This window comes from Pseudopipra pipra, chromosome 1, assembly GCF_036250125.1.
Source record: "Pseudopipra pipra isolate bDixPip1 chromosome 1, bDixPip1.hap1, whole genome shotgun sequence".
In the NCBI taxonomy this organism is placed as follows: domain Eukaryota; kingdom Metazoa; phylum Chordata; class Aves; order Passeriformes; family Pipridae; genus Pseudopipra; species Pseudopipra pipra.
This window is the reverse complement of record NC_087549.1, coordinates 78,732,698-78,751,021: the sequence shown is the minus strand read 5'-3', so window position 1 is coordinate 78,751,021 and position 18,324 is coordinate 78,732,698. Positions and strand designations below refer to the sequence as shown.

The 18,324-nt window shown below is 37.3% G+C and overlaps 1 protein-coding gene across 9 annotated transcripts in view; it reads left to right on the top strand.

The window, feature by feature from the left end:
- CDH12 (cadherin 12) overlaps nt 1-18,324 on the top strand; it is a 576,725-nt gene that overhangs the window by 508,881 nt on the left and 49,520 nt on the right. For all 9 annotated transcript variants that reach the window (XM_064662120.1, XM_064662078.1, XM_064662095.1 and 6 more), the window contains 2 exons: nt 6,987-7,174; nt 16,903-17,156. In XM_064662120.1, coding sequence (XP_064518190.1) covers nt 6,987-7,174; nt 16,903-17,156 — 442 coding nt within the window. The remainder of the gene's footprint in view (nt 1-6,986; nt 7,175-16,902; nt 17,157-18,324) is intronic.

Here is an 18,324-nt window from a genome sequence, read left to right as displayed (position 1 = left end):
CAATTATTTTGTTCTCAGTGGCTTCCACAGAAAATTTGTTGATTTTGTAAATGTGATTGCCAATGCTCTCAAGAGAAGGATCTAGAATTAAGCACTCACTACTTTTATATTTCATTGCAAAAGAAGCAGTATTTATACAGAGAGTTCACCTTTAAACACTTAAATTGGAAGACATAAACATCACTTGTGATAAATTGATCATACTTGCTGTAAAGTATAAGAGATTATAAATGAAAAATGTTCACTTGCCATCCTATTGTATCACTATTTTTCTTATATCACAGATTAAATCACAAGTTTTTAAAGAAACTGCATACAGTAACCCAAAACTTCAAACAAACTATAGTAAACAATTATGAACTTGTACTGGATGATTTCACAGTTGTATCTTTAAAAGTAATAATTTTCTGCCTCAGCCTGTGTCAACATGGTGAAGAAAAGTAATATATAGTTCAGGCAAAAGCATTTGTATGTACCCAATAAGTATGTGAAAATCAGAGCTACACAAGGAGTTTTTTGAGTAATACTGATGTTGAGACTGCTTTGTTTAGGTGATTTTAGGGTTGCAACTGAGGTGTGACTTGGAGGACTAAAGATAGGAACCTAATTTCCTTAGTCGATGGACAGAAAAATGATTCTTCCAATATAGATGATTTAGAGTACCTAGCTTAGATCCTAAAGTAAATGGTTTGACCATATTCTTAAGGGTGAATGAATTATTGTAGCAAAAGTGTGTTATTATATTTTGTGCCAGAGTGATAAAGAAAATATTAAAAGGCTCCCACGAGATATCTCAGAAGCAGAGCATTACAAAATCCGTGTCCCTTTCCTGACAATATACTTTTTATCATGTTAATGTTTCACATATGTCATGCAATTTAACTTTGATAGAGGGAATAAGTCTATTGATTTACTTCATGGTGATGGTGATCACCAGAATATTACCAACAGACCTAACTGATAAATCCAAATTATATGCTGCCTGGAATTCTAAAACAGGAAAGACATTTTCTCCTGAAAATTTTTTTCTATCTGTAAGGCATGCTACACCTTGCTAATTCTTCATAACCACTATATAATTTACATAAAACCCAATTGATTAAAGCTTTTAGATTATACCCCCAAAAATTATTTCTTTCACTGTACTTTGGAGGTTTTTTTATTTGGTAATAAGTTCTTAATCACTAGACTGGATATTAGCAGAATTTATTGGTCATGATATGTAATGAAGCTGATCATGTGGAACTGGTTTTCCACATAAAATACACAGAAATACAGGAAGCACACTATCTAACACATGAATGCATTGACAAAGGTAGACTTCAAAAAAACAGCAAGTGATAATGTTGAGATCTCTCCTATACAATAATAATAGCATGATTAAAGCAGTTACTCAGGAACTTGATTTGTTATCCTCAACCAGTAGGAATTCAACTCCATGTCATCTAGAAGAAACCCTTAATTATGAACTCAAGGAATTTCTAGAAATTATTTCTTCCCTACTTTGTAAAACTGTGGTACCATAAAAGAAAATTTAAGATCTTCAAAAAAGATTAAGTATTATTCTTGCATCAGTATTAGGACACACAAATCTGAGGGTCCATGGCTCCAAACAACTGTTTCTACAATTATTTTTACATTATGCTGTTAAACAGAATCTCCTTTATTGTATTTGCAACAACTAGCACACTTTGGAGACAGAAGCTGTGGGCTTGAATATCTTGAGCTGAGGAACTGGTATTTCCGATTTCCTGAATCCTTGCTCCAAAAAGTGGGATATTAGTTTCTGTAGAACTAGTCTTTGACATGCAGTGGGGAGGTTTATTTTTAGAAAGCTTTGTGACAACAGCTTATCAGTAGAAAAAAACAGCAAATGAAATTTTTCAGTATACAAAAACTATACCATTATGATGGACATTATTTTTTGCTTTAGGGAAAGAAGAAAGAGGATAGCCTCAAAAGCATGGTCTGCTAGCTTAACTCAGGGGCTGATAGAGTCCTGACTCAGCAACAGCCAGCTCTGGGGAAGCTCCATCATGTGGATTATCCTACACTAGGGCAGGATCAAACTCAAAAGGGGTTTTGCTTCTGCTCATTTTCCCTTAAAGAACTGGGAACCATTGGACATCCATGATCTCTGCAGTCTTGGGAGATGTACCTTTTTACAGGTGTGGTCTTTGGAATCCAGAGCACAGAACCAGGATTTTTTAAACATGGTTGTGTTATATCTAATGAGGCCATTAACTCAGAGCAGTGGGTTAGAGGCTGGAAGGAGCCTTGCCATAACTGAAGTTTTACAAGCCTGTCCCAGGTCATGCGTGACCTGCATCAGAGCACATGGTGACCAAGCCTGGCCTTGCTCTTCCCTATACAGGGTCCCAATCCTCTGCAGGACCCAGAGCCTCAGCTAGAAGAGGCATGAACATGCTATGCTAAATCATATCTCCCTAGTTTTAGGAGTATACACATCAGATACCAGTAATTATTAGGCTGATTAGCTGTAGCTGATGTAGCAGGTTTAATATCTTGAATAACCGCTTATATTTACACTATCCTTTACCTATTACACTGTTGTTAAAACACCAGGAAGTAAATATGAGTGGTTGTCTTATGTTTCTTCCTAAACAGGCAGAAATCAGTGCCCTTATAACCAGGTCAGGATAAAAACTGAAATGTCTTCATAATTTAAACTAGTAAGAATATTATATTATACATAATCTGTTGGTTTGCTTTGGTTTGTTTCGGTTCATTTTGGTTTGGCTTGATTTTCCTGAGGAAACATTAAAGATTTAGATGAAAGAGAGATAAATTCTTTTATTTCAATGGTTTTTTCCTTTAAGATTCATGGTATCATGATTAACTGCAGTGTGCAACATGGTGACAGATTAGAAAAAACGTTCAAATAGCATTTACAGCTCTTTGATTGAATGCCATTATGAAGTTAGCTTAAGCCCTTAGATGGTAACCTGGATTATTTCCTAATGATTGTTTTGCTGATGAGAAGTAATGATGGTTTTCATTTGTTATTCTTACCAGAATTGAAAACCTTTCTTGTAAATGATGGTGTACCTGTAAACTGCATGCATGGAGAGACAAAGAAACCCAATGCTCTTTCTAAGTAGAAAACAAACAAAAAACCTCCCAACTCTCTTTGTAAGTAAAAATCAAACCCAAGAACAGCTTTTGAGCCTTAAAAACTAAAACTAATCTAATCATGTCAAAGGAACTGTAAATGTGTGCTGCATTTCAGTCAATATGACTGATTACCTGTCACTTACTCAGCTCTGATTTCTTCCCACTGGGCTTTGAAACCATCTTTGTTTCAGAAACTCAGAGGCAGTGTGTATGAATTGTTAGCTCACCTCTGCCTTGGTTTTCTGAATGCTTTTGGGGCTAAGTAATTAGCCCTGTCAGTTATTTCAGCCTAAAAGCTTCAACAGCATCATTGCTCATTTATTTTTATCATCCTCTTTGATGCTTCTCAACATGAAACAAAAGATCTTGACCAGGGAATATTCATTGCTACCAGCTTTCCTATATGTAAAAATATTCTGACTAGCATGCAATATATGTGACTAAAATCAGCAAAAGGAGAGCTAGTTGCAGAGTCCAGTTTTGTACTGCAGTTTGAGGAAAATAAGGGCTTGCTCCTTTGGTACCTTTCATATCACTCATCTCTTACCAAAAAAAAAGGATCAAACTTAGAAAATGCATTTAAAAGAGATTTATACAAGTAGAAGAAAGATTTTTGTTGGCAGAGAAGTCACATGAGACAATCAACAAAATTTGACAGAACTGTTTGAGCAGCATAATCTGCTGCTGTATAAGTTTGTCAGAGCTGCTTGTTCCATCATTCCTGGAAGCTGAAGAGAACAAGGTTTTCAGGACCTTTGGGAGTAAAAAGCTATTACTCAGGCTGTTTCAATATACCTCTATAGCAAATGGAGGTAGTAGTGTATACAGGCAAAATGGACAATAAAAACTGAATAATGCTAAACTGTCACAGCATGTCCACAGCAAGAAGTAATGTCTTCTGGAAACAGAAAAATAAAAATCTGCAAAACTGTCTTTCTGTCTGATTTCATGTACCACATGTATTGATCATTTCAAATGTCCTCTGTACAGAGACCAAGCCTGCCTGAGTTCAGTAAGTGTTTGTACAATGCTCTCAGGCACATGGTGTGATCTTTGGTGAGTCCTGCACAGGGCCAGGAGTTTCACTTGATGATCTCGATGGGTGTCTTTCAACTCAGCGTATTCTGTGATCCTACTATTTGGGGAAGGGAAGAGTGGGAAGGAGGTTTTCATGCTATATATTATATTCTCTTGAAGTTTTTCCCTGAGTTGGCAGCACTATACATTATTTGTTTTCATTTATTTTATTCTGAAAGTATGTTGTCACAGTATCTCCATTAGCAGCTTCCGTATGTTGTGAATATTACAGGAGGACAATGGCAGTGTAATTACATACTACATCTTCAGAAATCTGACTCTTGCAGAGTTGAAGACTACTTCAGAGTTTCAAATTAATCTTAATGACCTCATTTTATTGCTGCTGAATTTCTGGAAATTATGAAATGCCAAATGCCACTGAAAATAACTGATAAAAGCCTAAACAATCTGAAATGAATAATGTAGTCTTTCCTTGATTTCATCTAAGTCCCACACACTTTATAGCCAGTTACAATATTTTATAGAGAAATGTTTGTTTTAATGAATCTGAGGGCTTTTCAAATCGCTAAGAATAGATCAATTAGATAAAGATGGAAAAATCCATTATCATATGCTCCTGCATTTCACATTCACCAAAACTGTGGCTGTATGCAGCAAATGTAAGCAATGATTTTCGTCGTCCAATATAAACGGCTGCAAAAGACATGGTCATCAGGGCTAGAATTATGTTGAGAAAAATATAAGATTCAAGTGTAGGCAAAGGCTTTTTAGGTCTCTTTTCTTCTACCTTTTCTGCATAACTGGTAGAGCAGAGACCCAGTAATACACGTATTTGTAAGTGACAATAAATAATAGGAGAATTTGTGATTGTCTCATGAATACCATGTTAAAATTTTATTCTTTACTGAATGTTTTTTATTGAAGTACAACTAAGAGACAACTGAGACTATCTTGTCATGATACTATTTTGCATCACAGTACTCCTTTCCTACTGTTAAAACAACACTAAGAAGTAGAGTTTCTTTTAGTACATTCCCTCGCCAAAAGAAGGACAAAAGGTTTCTTTAGTATATTCCCTTGGAAAAAAAGTAGTGAAATGATAATTGCACAATCTTTAGCAGCTCAGTCAATGGGTAATACAAACCTATACATGGCAATGTCCAAACGTGAATGCTGACACAAAGTCACCTTTACTTACAGGGATTCTCTCTAACACACAAAGCAAATTTTGCCTTCTGGTATACTTTGCATACTGATGGGCAGAGGGAGGAAGCAGATAAAAGATTTTTTCAGAGGAAATCAAACAGACAATTATATAGGTATCACAGCACAAACTACTAGCTCACAAAAGAGTAGGTTTGCTCCTAATCCAGCAGTGCAAATGTCATTTTTTTCCTCACCTGGAAATATTGTAAAGCTGAAAAAGCTGACACAGTGTGCATTGTAAAGAGATGACAGGGAACAGCGTCTACTGTTTAATTCAGTGGCTGGATGTGAAAGTCATCTATCCTGCTGATACATAATATACAACTTCTCAGAGCCTCATTTTGTGATGTGTGACTGAACCACTGCCGGGCAGAAATCTCTCAGACATCCCCCTAATATGCCTCCCACTAGTCACAGCTGCGTGCCCTGCTATGCTGTTGAAAAAGAAGTGCAAATTTCCTCCTACGTGTTCACGTGTAGAGGAACTGATCAGGCCAGAGCTGATGTTTTCTGAAGGGGTTGCTCTGTGAGAGCTGCAGACCATTGACCCAGGAAAACCAAATGATGGGGCTAGGTTTGTTGAGAGCCAGGATGAAGTGAATCAAACATCCTGGGCTCCAAATCAGCTCCAAGAGTTGCTGGCAGCAAAGGATGCTGCATGAAGAAAGGTGAGCTGCCTTCCCACTGTAAATACTGGTCATGGTGGTGTTCACTGGCAGCTGTGAGGAGTATCAGCTCCTGTGAGAGGTGCAGCTCAGCAGGGAAGATAGACGCTTTGGGAGCAGTGAAATAAGTCAGGGCACCATGTTACAAACCTGGCCTGCTGCTACTGCTGTTGCTAAAGTCAAGGCTGCCTCAAACTGCTTTGGATTTTTTCTTTTATCTCTTTGAACTCTGATATCTAGCGTTTTTCAATGTAGCTTTTTCCCTGAATGAAACCATTTTCGCCTCACATATTGGCAGCAATGCTTATTTTAAAAGTGCGTAATTTTGGGGGGGAGGGGGAGAGTTTTAAATTTTTTATTACTGCTAGTAGTAAATAATCTGAAAATAACAGCATTCAAAGCTAAAAATTAATGCTTAGCTATAAAATTTTAGTAAGAGCACCCTCTGGTGGCTCTAGTATAAACAATACTCATTAAGTCTTCCCCCCAAGGAGTTTAACATATATTTATAATACTGACTTCTAAAGAAATGGGTGGAAACCCTTTTTCCACTGAATTTTTCCTTTCAACTGCTATGAAATCCATAGATATATTTGCTCCAAAAAAAAATCAGGAGGAAAATGCCTACAAACATGTACTGTCTACAGCTTAATTCAAAATAGTCATCCACACATAAAAAATTAAAGATAGAAATATAGATATATATCTGAAGGTATAGATATGCTAAGGCCTTTAAAGTTGCATTGGATAAAATCTAGAAACTAGGGGAAATCAACTGGTAAAACACACGTATATTTTTCTAATCCTTTGTTGTTTTGATCTCCTAATTTTAATTGGATTATTTAAGTCTTTTTATTTTGCCCAGGTTCCATGACTTTAATCAGAAATACTGTGTTAATTATCAAGAAATCCCAAGAATGACTGTCTTCCACTTTATCACAGGTATCTTCCATTTAAAAGTACCTGAGTCCTCTCATGTTGGTTCTGCTATTGGACGGATCAGAGCTGTGGACCCTGATTTTGGGAAAAATGCTGAAATAGAGTACAACATAGTTCCAGGAGATGGAGGAAACTTGTTTGACATCACAACAGATGAGAACACCCAGGAAGGAGTCATTAAACTGAAAAAGGTATGTGGCACCAATGGGTGGATGTGCCTATGGCTCAAATGAGAAACTAGGTTAAAGAATTAAACGATAAGCAACTTTACCTCATCAGTAACACAGAGCAGTTTGCCTCTGTATTAGAATGTGTGATTGTCATCATTATCTTAAAAGACATTGGAGTTTAGTCTTTCATTTCACATAGGTGTGACTTTTCATAAATAATGTGGTGGCAAAGAAGTAATTCTTATCTCCGTCTAGAAAGTATAATTTCTCTTTTATGGGAAGTTTTCCACCTAAAATCATATGAAAAATGTTGCAGAGCATGGAATGAAAGAGCTATATTTTATGCTTGAGATAATGTACTTCATTATGACTTATAAGCATTTTATTTTGAGAATTTTGACTTTGTTATTTTAATAATGAGTCCATTGTACAGTAATGTGGTGAACACAATTTTTATTCAGGGTAGAGGAGTCCCAAATTGTTGCAAATTGCTATGTGCTGCTTCCAGTCTCATAACTGTGTCCCAGATAACTGGTTATCAGATATTCATGCAGGGCAACACATCTCAGCTGCATCTCAGCTGTTGGTGTTGCTTTAGTGTACTAGAATAAGTTCAAGATTACTGAATCTATGAATTTCAAAGATGGAAAAGATGTGTGTCATTCAGAATTTAGTGATTAAAACACTCAGTAGGAGAGATACCAAAGGAGTATCACATTCTAACCAGTGGTTGTTTTCTGAGCCCAGGCATACATATACACCAATGATCAACTTGTTCAGTAGAAAGAAATCTGAACCACCAGCTCATTTTGAAAGGCATAGTTATATTTTATAGACAGTTCATGCTTGTAGGTGTACATTTTGTAAAATGAACGCAACTATGAGTTGAGCACTTCACAAGGGTCTGGGAATGAAAGAGTTCTGGACATGTGTATTAAAATAAGCTTTAGGAAAATTGAAGCTTTAGTTCCAATAAAATTTAGAATTTAGGTACTTAAATTTCCCTGGTTCTGACCATGGATCTATATTTGCATTATATTCATTCTAATAATGGAAGTCCTGGATTCAGCCTCTTGACCTGGGAAATAGTAAATTATCCGTGGGTACATTAAAGGACAAGATGATGACTTACTCTCCTGCTGGTTTTAATGACATAAAATGAAAGCCACTATACCCACAGGAAGTAATTTGTCAGAGACAAAAACTCTTTGCCCTCTTCATACCCTCTCTTCTATTCAGACTAAAAGTTTCAGTGCATTGTTTCCTCCTAATGTGAATTTTTAGATTTTGTTTCATTTAAAAAACATTCTGACCACCTTTTTCCCTTTATGCAAGTGACTCAAAAATAGATCCATTTGGAACTGTCAAGCTGAGCAGCTGCATGTCCCTCCATATGCACTGCCAGTCAGAAATGGCAGTGAGTGGGAACCATTGCAAAATGAATATTTGATCATTAGGAGCATGTTTTTGATAGAATTTAGTTCTCCCTGGATTAGTCCTAAACCTCAGCTATGCTGCTTGTTTTTATACATAATAGAATTTTTCCATGCTTATGGTTAAGTATATATGTATTTGATAGTATAGACAAAGCATTCAAATTGGCAATGCAGGTTCCAACAACATGCATATATTATTTTTTGCTGACAAAGAGCATTCACATATGAATTTGCCTGATACAATTATTTTAGGACCATCACAGGCAAAATGCTTGCCCACTTTTGAGACTGCTATATGGGTAATTACATAGTATCTAACTGAACCACTAACTTGAAAAAAATAAAATTAACACAACCAGTTCTGTATCCAGATACTTTAGAGACAGTCATTGTATTTTCCTGCATATATTTAGTCTTTTCAGTAACAAGATATAGTATAATCTGAAAATTTAGGGCACTTTTACAACAGCAGAACGTCAGTTGATGTTGCCTAACGTAATCTAATCTATCATTAGATCTCTGTCACTGAACAGGAGGGAAAAAAGTATAATCCTAATCCCTTCTTAATCATCATCATAGTGAGCCTAGGGGCAGTTACAAAATGTTAAGATCAGGAAATACCAGCTTTGTTCTATGCAGGAGTAAGGAATATAAACATAACACACAGGTCCTTCAGCAAGGAATGCCTTTATACTGACTCTACACATTGCCTTTCACAAAACTTTTCTCAGGGAAAAGATCCCTTTCACTAAACTTTAAATGATCCAAGTGTTTACAATATTTTGGAATCGTCCACTTAAGTTCCTTGTTGGATCCCAGGCTAAACAAGAGCAATCTAGATTCTCAAAGATATTGTTCACTCAGTTGTCTTTTTGTATTCTCTTCACTTGTAGTAATGTAAATGTGTTTTCATGGGTTGCAGTTTTCAGATTTTCAGAAGTACTGGACATTCACGATTCTGTAGACCACTATTAAAATGCATGCTACCTGTGCTGTACAGGCCTGCAACAGCACTATTCATTTGCCTGCAGAGAAGCAATTTTACATTCCATAATGCTCAGAACACTGATTTTACCTGTGGGATTATGCAATTACTTAAGTTAGGTATTCATATAAGTCCTCATCTAAATAAAATGAAAGCCGATGAATGAGTGTGACCAACACATTCAATTATTAATTATATTAATTCAAATATGAGTTATCAATAATAAACAGTCAAAGTTACTAATAAAAATGCTTTAAAAACTGGTTTGCACTTTATTCTGTGTTGTAGCATATTCTGATTTTGTAAGTACTGCAATTATTCAGTGCTGAGCCATTTCCAAACCATTTATAAAGTTTGATTTTATTTTCCCTGAAAAATTTTTTGTAGCCAGAAAATGTCAGTCACTGCATAGATGCTTTTTTGTTTTTTGTTATGCAAAAAAAATGGAGAGATTTCTATATCAAAATTGAGAAAAATGAAGCCTTTCTGGACTACATTTATTTTTGGTGGAAAATATATTTGATGATAAAAAAATTGCACAGGCTAAACTGTTCTTTTCAGCACGTTAAATGTGTTGGCAGAGGCAAAAGGCCATTCTCTACTTCTAGGATGCTAAATGGGCACAAAAAGCTACAGCTGTACAAGTTGCAGATCTTAAATCATCTGTTTTGGTTGCTCATTTATTTTTATGGTATGATCTAATATAAGTTTCGCTACTACTACTGTTGTGTTAATTACATACATTAGGAATGAAATAGCTTTTCTTATATTCTGCTGCATAAATGATCCAAATGCCATTTAGCTCCACTGTGTGGTTAGTACTGTAATAGTTTCCTCTCTAAAAATGAAAAAAATAAAGGAAAATAGCATCCCTAAAAAGAGGAGTAAATGCTTGGCTTTAGGATAGTGCTGTATACAGTTCTCTTTAAGAATAAGAAATATTATTATATTAGGAACAGAATCATAATTTCATTCCTTGTGTAGTGCAGTTTAATACAATGCTTATTACATTTGATATTTATGTAATATCTGCCATCCCATCTGAATGCTTCAGCAAACTACAGTGAGTGTAAGCTACCAGAAGCAAGGTGAGAGAAGAGATCATCTCCATCATCTTCATAACAGAGCATAGTGGCCTCAGTTGCGTTCAGTCCTAGGCAAGCTCCAGATTTTGAAATTTTTAATCACAGGCAAAACAGTAAGGGAAAATAGGAGGGTCCAAACTTCACTGAACAGTTGGCACTATATTTATGAAACTAAGGATGAGTTTATACAATAGGCCTATCGTGCACAGAAGCTTTTGAATTAGCTCAGCATGAGCTAATCAAGAAACTGAGTAGGGTTCAAGCACTGAGTTTGCTCTACTTCAAGACATCACTTTACTAATTTGTGCAGTGTGTCATTAAAACACAGTAAAAAAATATATATATTTTTAGGCTTCACCTGGTACTACACTGCTCCACTATACTGCATGAACTTCTCCACATGGCTCAATGGAAGCTAAGGGAACATCTGCATCTTACTTTTTTGTACGTTGTGCATCACTGCTAACTGAACAGGTGAAAAAGCTGTAGCCATGAAATCACAGCATGTCATAGCACTGCATGATGAGAAAGAGTAGCTTTAGTGATGATAAATCACAGAATCTGTGGGGAAGATGAACAGAACCAGTAGCTGCAGGGAAGTATTTGGAGTGTGTGCTTCCTTGTACCTTCGGGAGCAACTTTTTAAGAAGCTTTTAATTGCAATCAGCATTGGCTGCTGGCTAAACTGAATTGTCTTGCTCATGGGACAGTGCATGTATGTAACACTGGGGCAATGCTATAATGTAAGAGCAGTCTGATAGCACCTGTGCAACACAACAGTGAGCATAAGGCAGACTCCTGGTGTCCTTCAGCGAGAACTGCATTAGAGCTACTGCTTGCTTTACTATCAAAACTGTACTGATTGCTCATCCCTCACCACCTCTTCTTTTGCCAGACAGGGAATTCCCTCCGCAGCTGTGCACATAGGCACTGTCTGCCTGTAATCATAACTCATAAGTTTGTGTGAGTGGGAATTGTAGTTTTGCATTTTGAGGAGGAAGAGTAGGCAATAGTAAGTCCTTCAGTACAGGCAGAAAATGGTGAGCTGTGTGCAGACACAACCACAAAGAACACGGCACTCAAAGAAGAATGTCAGGAGGAGCGCGGAAGAGGAGATCTTCAGTCTCTGTAGACTGCAGATAGAGCTGTTGGGTTTGTATTTTCCTAGAGCAGGGAAAGGCACCTTTGGAAACAGGTGAGGTGCTTGAAAGCAGCAAACAAAACCCCTGACACTGGTCAGCCCTTCCCCTTCTCCAGATACAGAGATTTTGCTCACTTCCAATCAAATCTTGAAATACTCACTTTGGATTTGATCTTTGTGAATCAGAACAAACTGATGGGATAGTTCTTTTCCCACCCTTGTCATGCTTGTCATCAGAATTCATTATATCTTTCACTTTTTTTCTTTTTTTTTCTTTCAGTTCTTTAATTCTCTCTCTCTTTCTATCTATCTATCTATCTATCTATCTATCTATCTATCTATCTATCTATCTATCTATCATCTATCTATCTATCTATCTATCTATCTATCTATCTATCTATCTATCTAATAAACAATTTCAGATACAGATGCATCTATATAGCAGCATTTCTTAACTTCTGCCCTGAACGTGGAAATCAGCAACATTTAAAAATGTTTGTTTCTAACACAGAGCTAATTTTATGCTCTCCTAGTCATACTAAATAAGTCCATTTGTGGTACTTCTAGAGTTGCAAGGTAAGGTGATTTGTCATTATGTGTTATTTGATTTGTGGATTTGTAGAATGCCTTTGCTGTGCACAGATGTGTATATGCTGATAGTGCTTTACTAGGCAATTTTAAGAGTAGCTTGTAACTGCAACATACGAAAAAGCAAATGACAACAAGTTTGGGGGGTCAAATACATCTATTCTGTCACTGGTACTTAAAATATCAATTAGAAATACTCATCCGATTATTGAATAGTTCACTGTTAATAAGACTGTCTTAATATTAACATGAATTCTCTTTACTGTGGAAAAAAACTTTTACAAAATAAAAGCTTTATTCAAAATTACCTTTTTACATGTAATTACATTATTATAATATTATTATATTATACAATATATTATATATATTATATACAATATATTATATATATTATGTTATGTTATATTATATATAAAATTATTCCATAGAGGGAGTAAACATTTCAATAGGTTAATTTATAAAAACAATCTATGAAGTCATTCTATTAAAATCTGATTAATTCAAAGACATTTTAACAACCTTACAGGTTTGGGTTTTTTGGTAAGATTCAATTATTCTCCTATGTTTTTACCCTTACCAGAATTCCACATTTTAAATGCAAATGGTACTGAGCCCTCTCAGACATTTATTATGTAACAACAAAGCACGTTTGTTTTTTCTGGGGTTTTGTTTGTTTGTTCGTTTTCTTTAATGCAGCCAAAATATTGTGTGAACAATATTTTCACTCATTTCCTTGACAGATTTTAGTGGTATCTACTGAAAAAATAAATATAATAAACTGCTTTTTTAACATCTTTAAAAACAAAAATCTGAACACTTTTGCCTGAGAGCCAGGAAGAAATTCGGTTCTTCTATTTTCAGGCAGACTCTGGACATATCAGACAAATGTTAAAATTTGAGACTGTCAATGCTATCTCTAAGGTTCAACTGTTCAAATTTGGGAAGACCAGAACTGATCAATAAATTGCAGCAGGGACTCCTCATAAACACAAGATATTAAAACCATATTCTTTTGTTGCATGATATCACAGAATCACAGAATTTACTAGGCTGGAAAAGACCTCTGAGATCATCCAGTCCAACTTTGACCCAACACCACCTTGTCTACTAGACCATGGCACTAAGTGCCACATCCAGTCTCTTCCTAAATACCTCCAGGGATGGTGACTCCATCACCTCCCTGGGCCGCCCATTCCAATGTTTGATCACTTTCTCTGTAAAGAATTTTTTCCTAATATCCAACCTAAACCTCCCCACGCAGAGCTTAAGACCATGCCCTCTTGTCTTACTGATAGCTGCCTGGGAGAAGAGACCAATGCCCACCTGGCTACAACCTCCTTTCAGGTAGTTGTAGAGAGTGATGAGGTCTCCCCTGAAACTCCTCTTTTCCAGGCTAAACAACCCCAGCTCCCTCAACCTCTCCTTATAGGACTTGTGCTCGAGTCCCTTCACCAGCCTCATTGCCCTTCTTTGGACACTTTCCAGCACCTCAGTATCCTTCCTTAACTGAGGGGCCCAGAACTGGACACAGTACTCCAGGTGTGGCCTCACCATTGCCGAGTACAGGGGAAGAATCACTTCCCTGGTCCTGTTGGCCACACTGTTCCTGATCCAGGCCAGGATACCATTGGCCTTCTTGGCCACCTGGGCACACTGTTGGCTCATGTTCAGCTTCCTGTCAATCAGCACACCCAGATCCCTTTCTGCCTGGCTGCTCTTCAGCCACTCTGTCCTGTAGCGCTGCAGGGGGTTGTTGTGGCCAAAGTGCAGGACCCGGTACTTGGTCTGGTTAAACATCATACCATTGGATTCCGCTCATCTCTCCAGCTTGCCCAGGTCCTTCTGCAGAGCCCTTCTACCCTCCAGTAGATTGACACTCCCCTCCAGCTTGGTATCATCTGCAAATTTGCTAATGGTACACCCAGTGTTGTACAAAATCTTTTTCTTTTTGAAATTAAGTCCTAGGTTTACTACTTGCAATATTTCTTATCTCTCCACACATTTCAGTTGCAGTTGAGGCTCACTTAGGCTAAAGGCTAAATTCTGATATTTTGTGGGAATCTGTCACTGATTTCTTCTGATGATGATGGCTCATCATTTTCAGCCTGTCTCTTCATATTTTGACTGCCATCTGTGCTTTGCATTGGCTACATATTGCTTAACCTCTAACTATATTTATCATCAGACTTATAGAAGGATAGAAAGAGAGGATGAGTAGCTCTGAGGTTACAGTGGGAAAACATTATCGTTTCTTGGGATCACACTGTCTTTTCAAAAATATACCTTAGTGTTGCCCCATAATACTGGTGAGTAGAGAAGCAATGTAACCACTTTATTCGCTTCCTGGGTACCTGTGCAGTGAAATATGCTGATCTGGGCATACCAATAGACAGAATTCCTTGAAATCTTACTGCTTTCTGTTCCTCTTACATCATGAAAAGTTGCGACTAGGCACTAGCCATGCACCATGATTTGGTATTCCTGACTTGAAGAGTAATTTGTTGAAAGACAGCCTGCAAGGACTACATGAATTATGGCTCTTTCCATTAATACATCTCTCTGCAAATATACTGATGCATTACAGGAGCCAGTCTGAACAGTTTTAACACAATTTTGGGCATATGAAAGACACATACAAGGCATTACATGGTATTACTACCTACATGAGAGCTTAGATTTCTTGCTTTCCCTGTCTTCATCACTTATCTCTAGGTTAACTCCTCATACTTGGACTTTTTCCTCTCCAGATTAGTTCTTTAAACTAAAACAGATTTCTCCTCTTATTATATTTTTTGAAAATATGTGAACAATTTATATAAATATCTGGAGAAGAGTTGGGGGGAGTTTTTTGTTTGGGGAAAATTTTTTTGGCAATGCATAAAGGTGAGTATGAGTAGTATAGAAACTGAAAACACAGTGTAGCAACAATTTGGATAATGGAGCAACGTGTCTATTTGTAGTGAAGACAATAGCTTAGAATTTTACCACTGGGGCACAAGATCTACCAGACTTAATTTTTTTCTGTTTCTTCTCAGCCTGAGTTTCTTCTTCTTTCTGTCAGTCCAGACATGAAGGTGCAACTCATGTTGGCTTTTCTGGGTATTCTGTCTGTAGGAGGATGATTTTGTGTGGTAGTGGATTGCTTTCAAGCCTGATTATTTTTACGGCATTTAGACTTATATGGCTAATTTTATGTCTGAAGCTCAGAAAAGACTGAACATCTAGTCTAGTAAAATTATGAAGTTCTTCATAAGGATTTAAAATAAATATACTAGCTGTTCAGCTAATGCAAGTCAAGGTAACTCAATTCATTTTAATGGAGATACTTCAATTTACACTAGTCAGTCATCTGGCCAATTATGTCCTTTTGTGACAAGGACAGAAAATGCCAGAATTTCAATTTATCCTGGCTGTGACAAATGACTGGAAACACTGGGCAAAAAAATAACAGGCATTGAAACATTCTTTTTCATACACGTGAACGTGCTCTCTTTTCCAAAAAGCATATTCTTTCCTGTTAGAAAATTTCCAACTTAACAATTATAGGCAGAAACCACTAGGTGCCAGTGTTACCCAGACATCAGGAAAAGGCTTTGTCAGAAACAGTAAAAACAAGAAGAAAGCCAATTCAGCTAAATAAACCCTTTAAATGAAAATAAAGTTTCTGCATCTTTTCAAGTAAATAAGACTGCATTAAGGGTTTTGAGATGATTACTTTTCTAAAACTAAAGGCACTAAATTGACGTGCATTGACAGAAATCCACATCAAAACAACCTGATTGCAGGGTATATTTCCATCAAAAAATCAGATAAGTACACAAAAGCTGTCATGTCATCTTCAAGACCTCATGATTACACCTACAGTATCATAAGGCAGAGCCAAAGTCTGCATTTTGCAAAGTACATGCAGCTCAAACATATGGTGTGAATAGCAGTTCACTGTTAAGATATTTTACAGGAAAAACTTTGCTCAGATCAAGTTAGAATTCACATTCCAAGCCATACTTTAAGTTTGGTTTGACCCATTGTTATATATCAGAGTTTTCATTTGAGCTCATCTCCATCACTGTCATGGTCTTCTGAAAGCTTTTCCTGCTAAAAAAATAGAAGTGTTCTATTTAAGGATCTGGATCAGCTAGAGACAGCTGATTGCTTGTGCATAGGACTTGTAAATGCAAATCTCTGACTAACCTGCATTCAGCTCATTTGCAAGAGATGAATCTCACTCATTTAACTTCAGACATCTACAGCGTAACTGTTTACATCCATGCCAGTCATCCTGATTTTTTTGGTGTGCAGAAGCAGTCATTTCCTGGCTATGATTCACCTGGAGTATTTCAGAAACCACCTTATCATGAGATGAACTGCAAAACAAACTTAGATGATTGGTTAGCTCAGGAGAGGAATTTTACACTAAAAGTATCTTCATTTTTGTCATACTAATACAAGAAAAGTAATTTTGCAATGCTTAATTCTTAGTCAAATCTCATGTTTTGCTTTTGTTCTTTCTGCAGCCACTAGACTTCGAAACGAAAAAGGCATACACCTTTAAAGTCGAGGCCTCCAATCTCCATCTTGACCATCGATTTCACTCAGTGGGTCCATTCAAAGATACAGCCACTGTGAAGATAAATGTGTTGGACATGGATGAACCTCCAGTGTTCAGCAAACCTGTCTACACGATGGAGGTCTATGAGGACACACCTGTGGGGACCATCATAGGTGCAGTGACAGCACAAGACCTTGATGCTGGCAGCAGCTCAGTTAGGTAAGAAAGCTTTTCCTCCTTCAATAACTTTCTGACAACCCAAAGTGCTACTGACAGTGAGATGTGGTGGTAAAGAGCTTAGTAAGAAGATACGAAATATACCAAGTCTGTCACTGTAGCAGATAACTGATGCTCTAAAAAATATTGGAAAGACATGCTCATTTGGGTGAATTATCTGGAAATATACATTAAGTACTGACAGCTTCTTATCATACTGATCATCGAAGTTACCATACACTGACATGACTTCAGAGATAGTGTGTTCAGACTAAGAAAGGAAAAGCGGAGTGTCTATGTGTCATGACCCACCTGTAGGAGTGTGATGTTCATTATAAGTTGTCATCAGGCTCACACTGGGCACATGTCAGGAAACTCATGGTTTTTTGTATAGTCAACTTAACTCTGGCGACCAGCCCACTGTTTTAGACTCACAGGGTGTTGGCTAACAAGCACTTAAATTCTTACAATACATTTCCACAAGAGCGGGGGCTAACAAGCCCTTAATTTTGTGCCGTACACTTCAGTAAGTTCTCAACTCCCACAACAAAAGGTTTCTGCCTCAAAAGGTGCTAGCTCACAAGCCACAACACACCTCCACAATCTCCCTGCTCCCACAACAAAGTTCAGAATGGAGTATGGAGTAGAATATCATAGCCGTGCTTTGCCCTGGCAAAGCAATGTAAGAAAACAAGACAGAAAAGGGAGAGAGAACAAAGAATATTACTAGTCATTATATCCCACATTGGTTGCTTATGTTGATCCAGAGCCCAGGCAAAAAATGAGAGACAAAGAGGAAAAAGAGAGCAAGGGGACCCAATCCATGTCCTTTTATGGTTAACCTGATGCATGCCTCTCACGTAAAGTAGATTTTTCAGCTGTTTTGTTTGCGCGTGTGCAGGCAGCCCTTCTCCAGGAAGTGAGTTGGGGCAGGACTAAGCACAAGTTTCAAAGTGGAGCAGGAATATGGTTCAGCACAGAGTTGCCCCACCTCTGCAGGACCCTTTCCTCCGATCACACCTTTCCTGTAGCAATGCTCAAAGACTTTGAGACAAAACACACTTAGGTCTGGGTCTTCCACAAAAGTGTCTCTGAAGTACAGTAGTGGAAAAGGAGGCCGTATGTGCTATGCGTGTGAGCTAAAAGGAGACCTCAGTGGGTGACAGTAAGC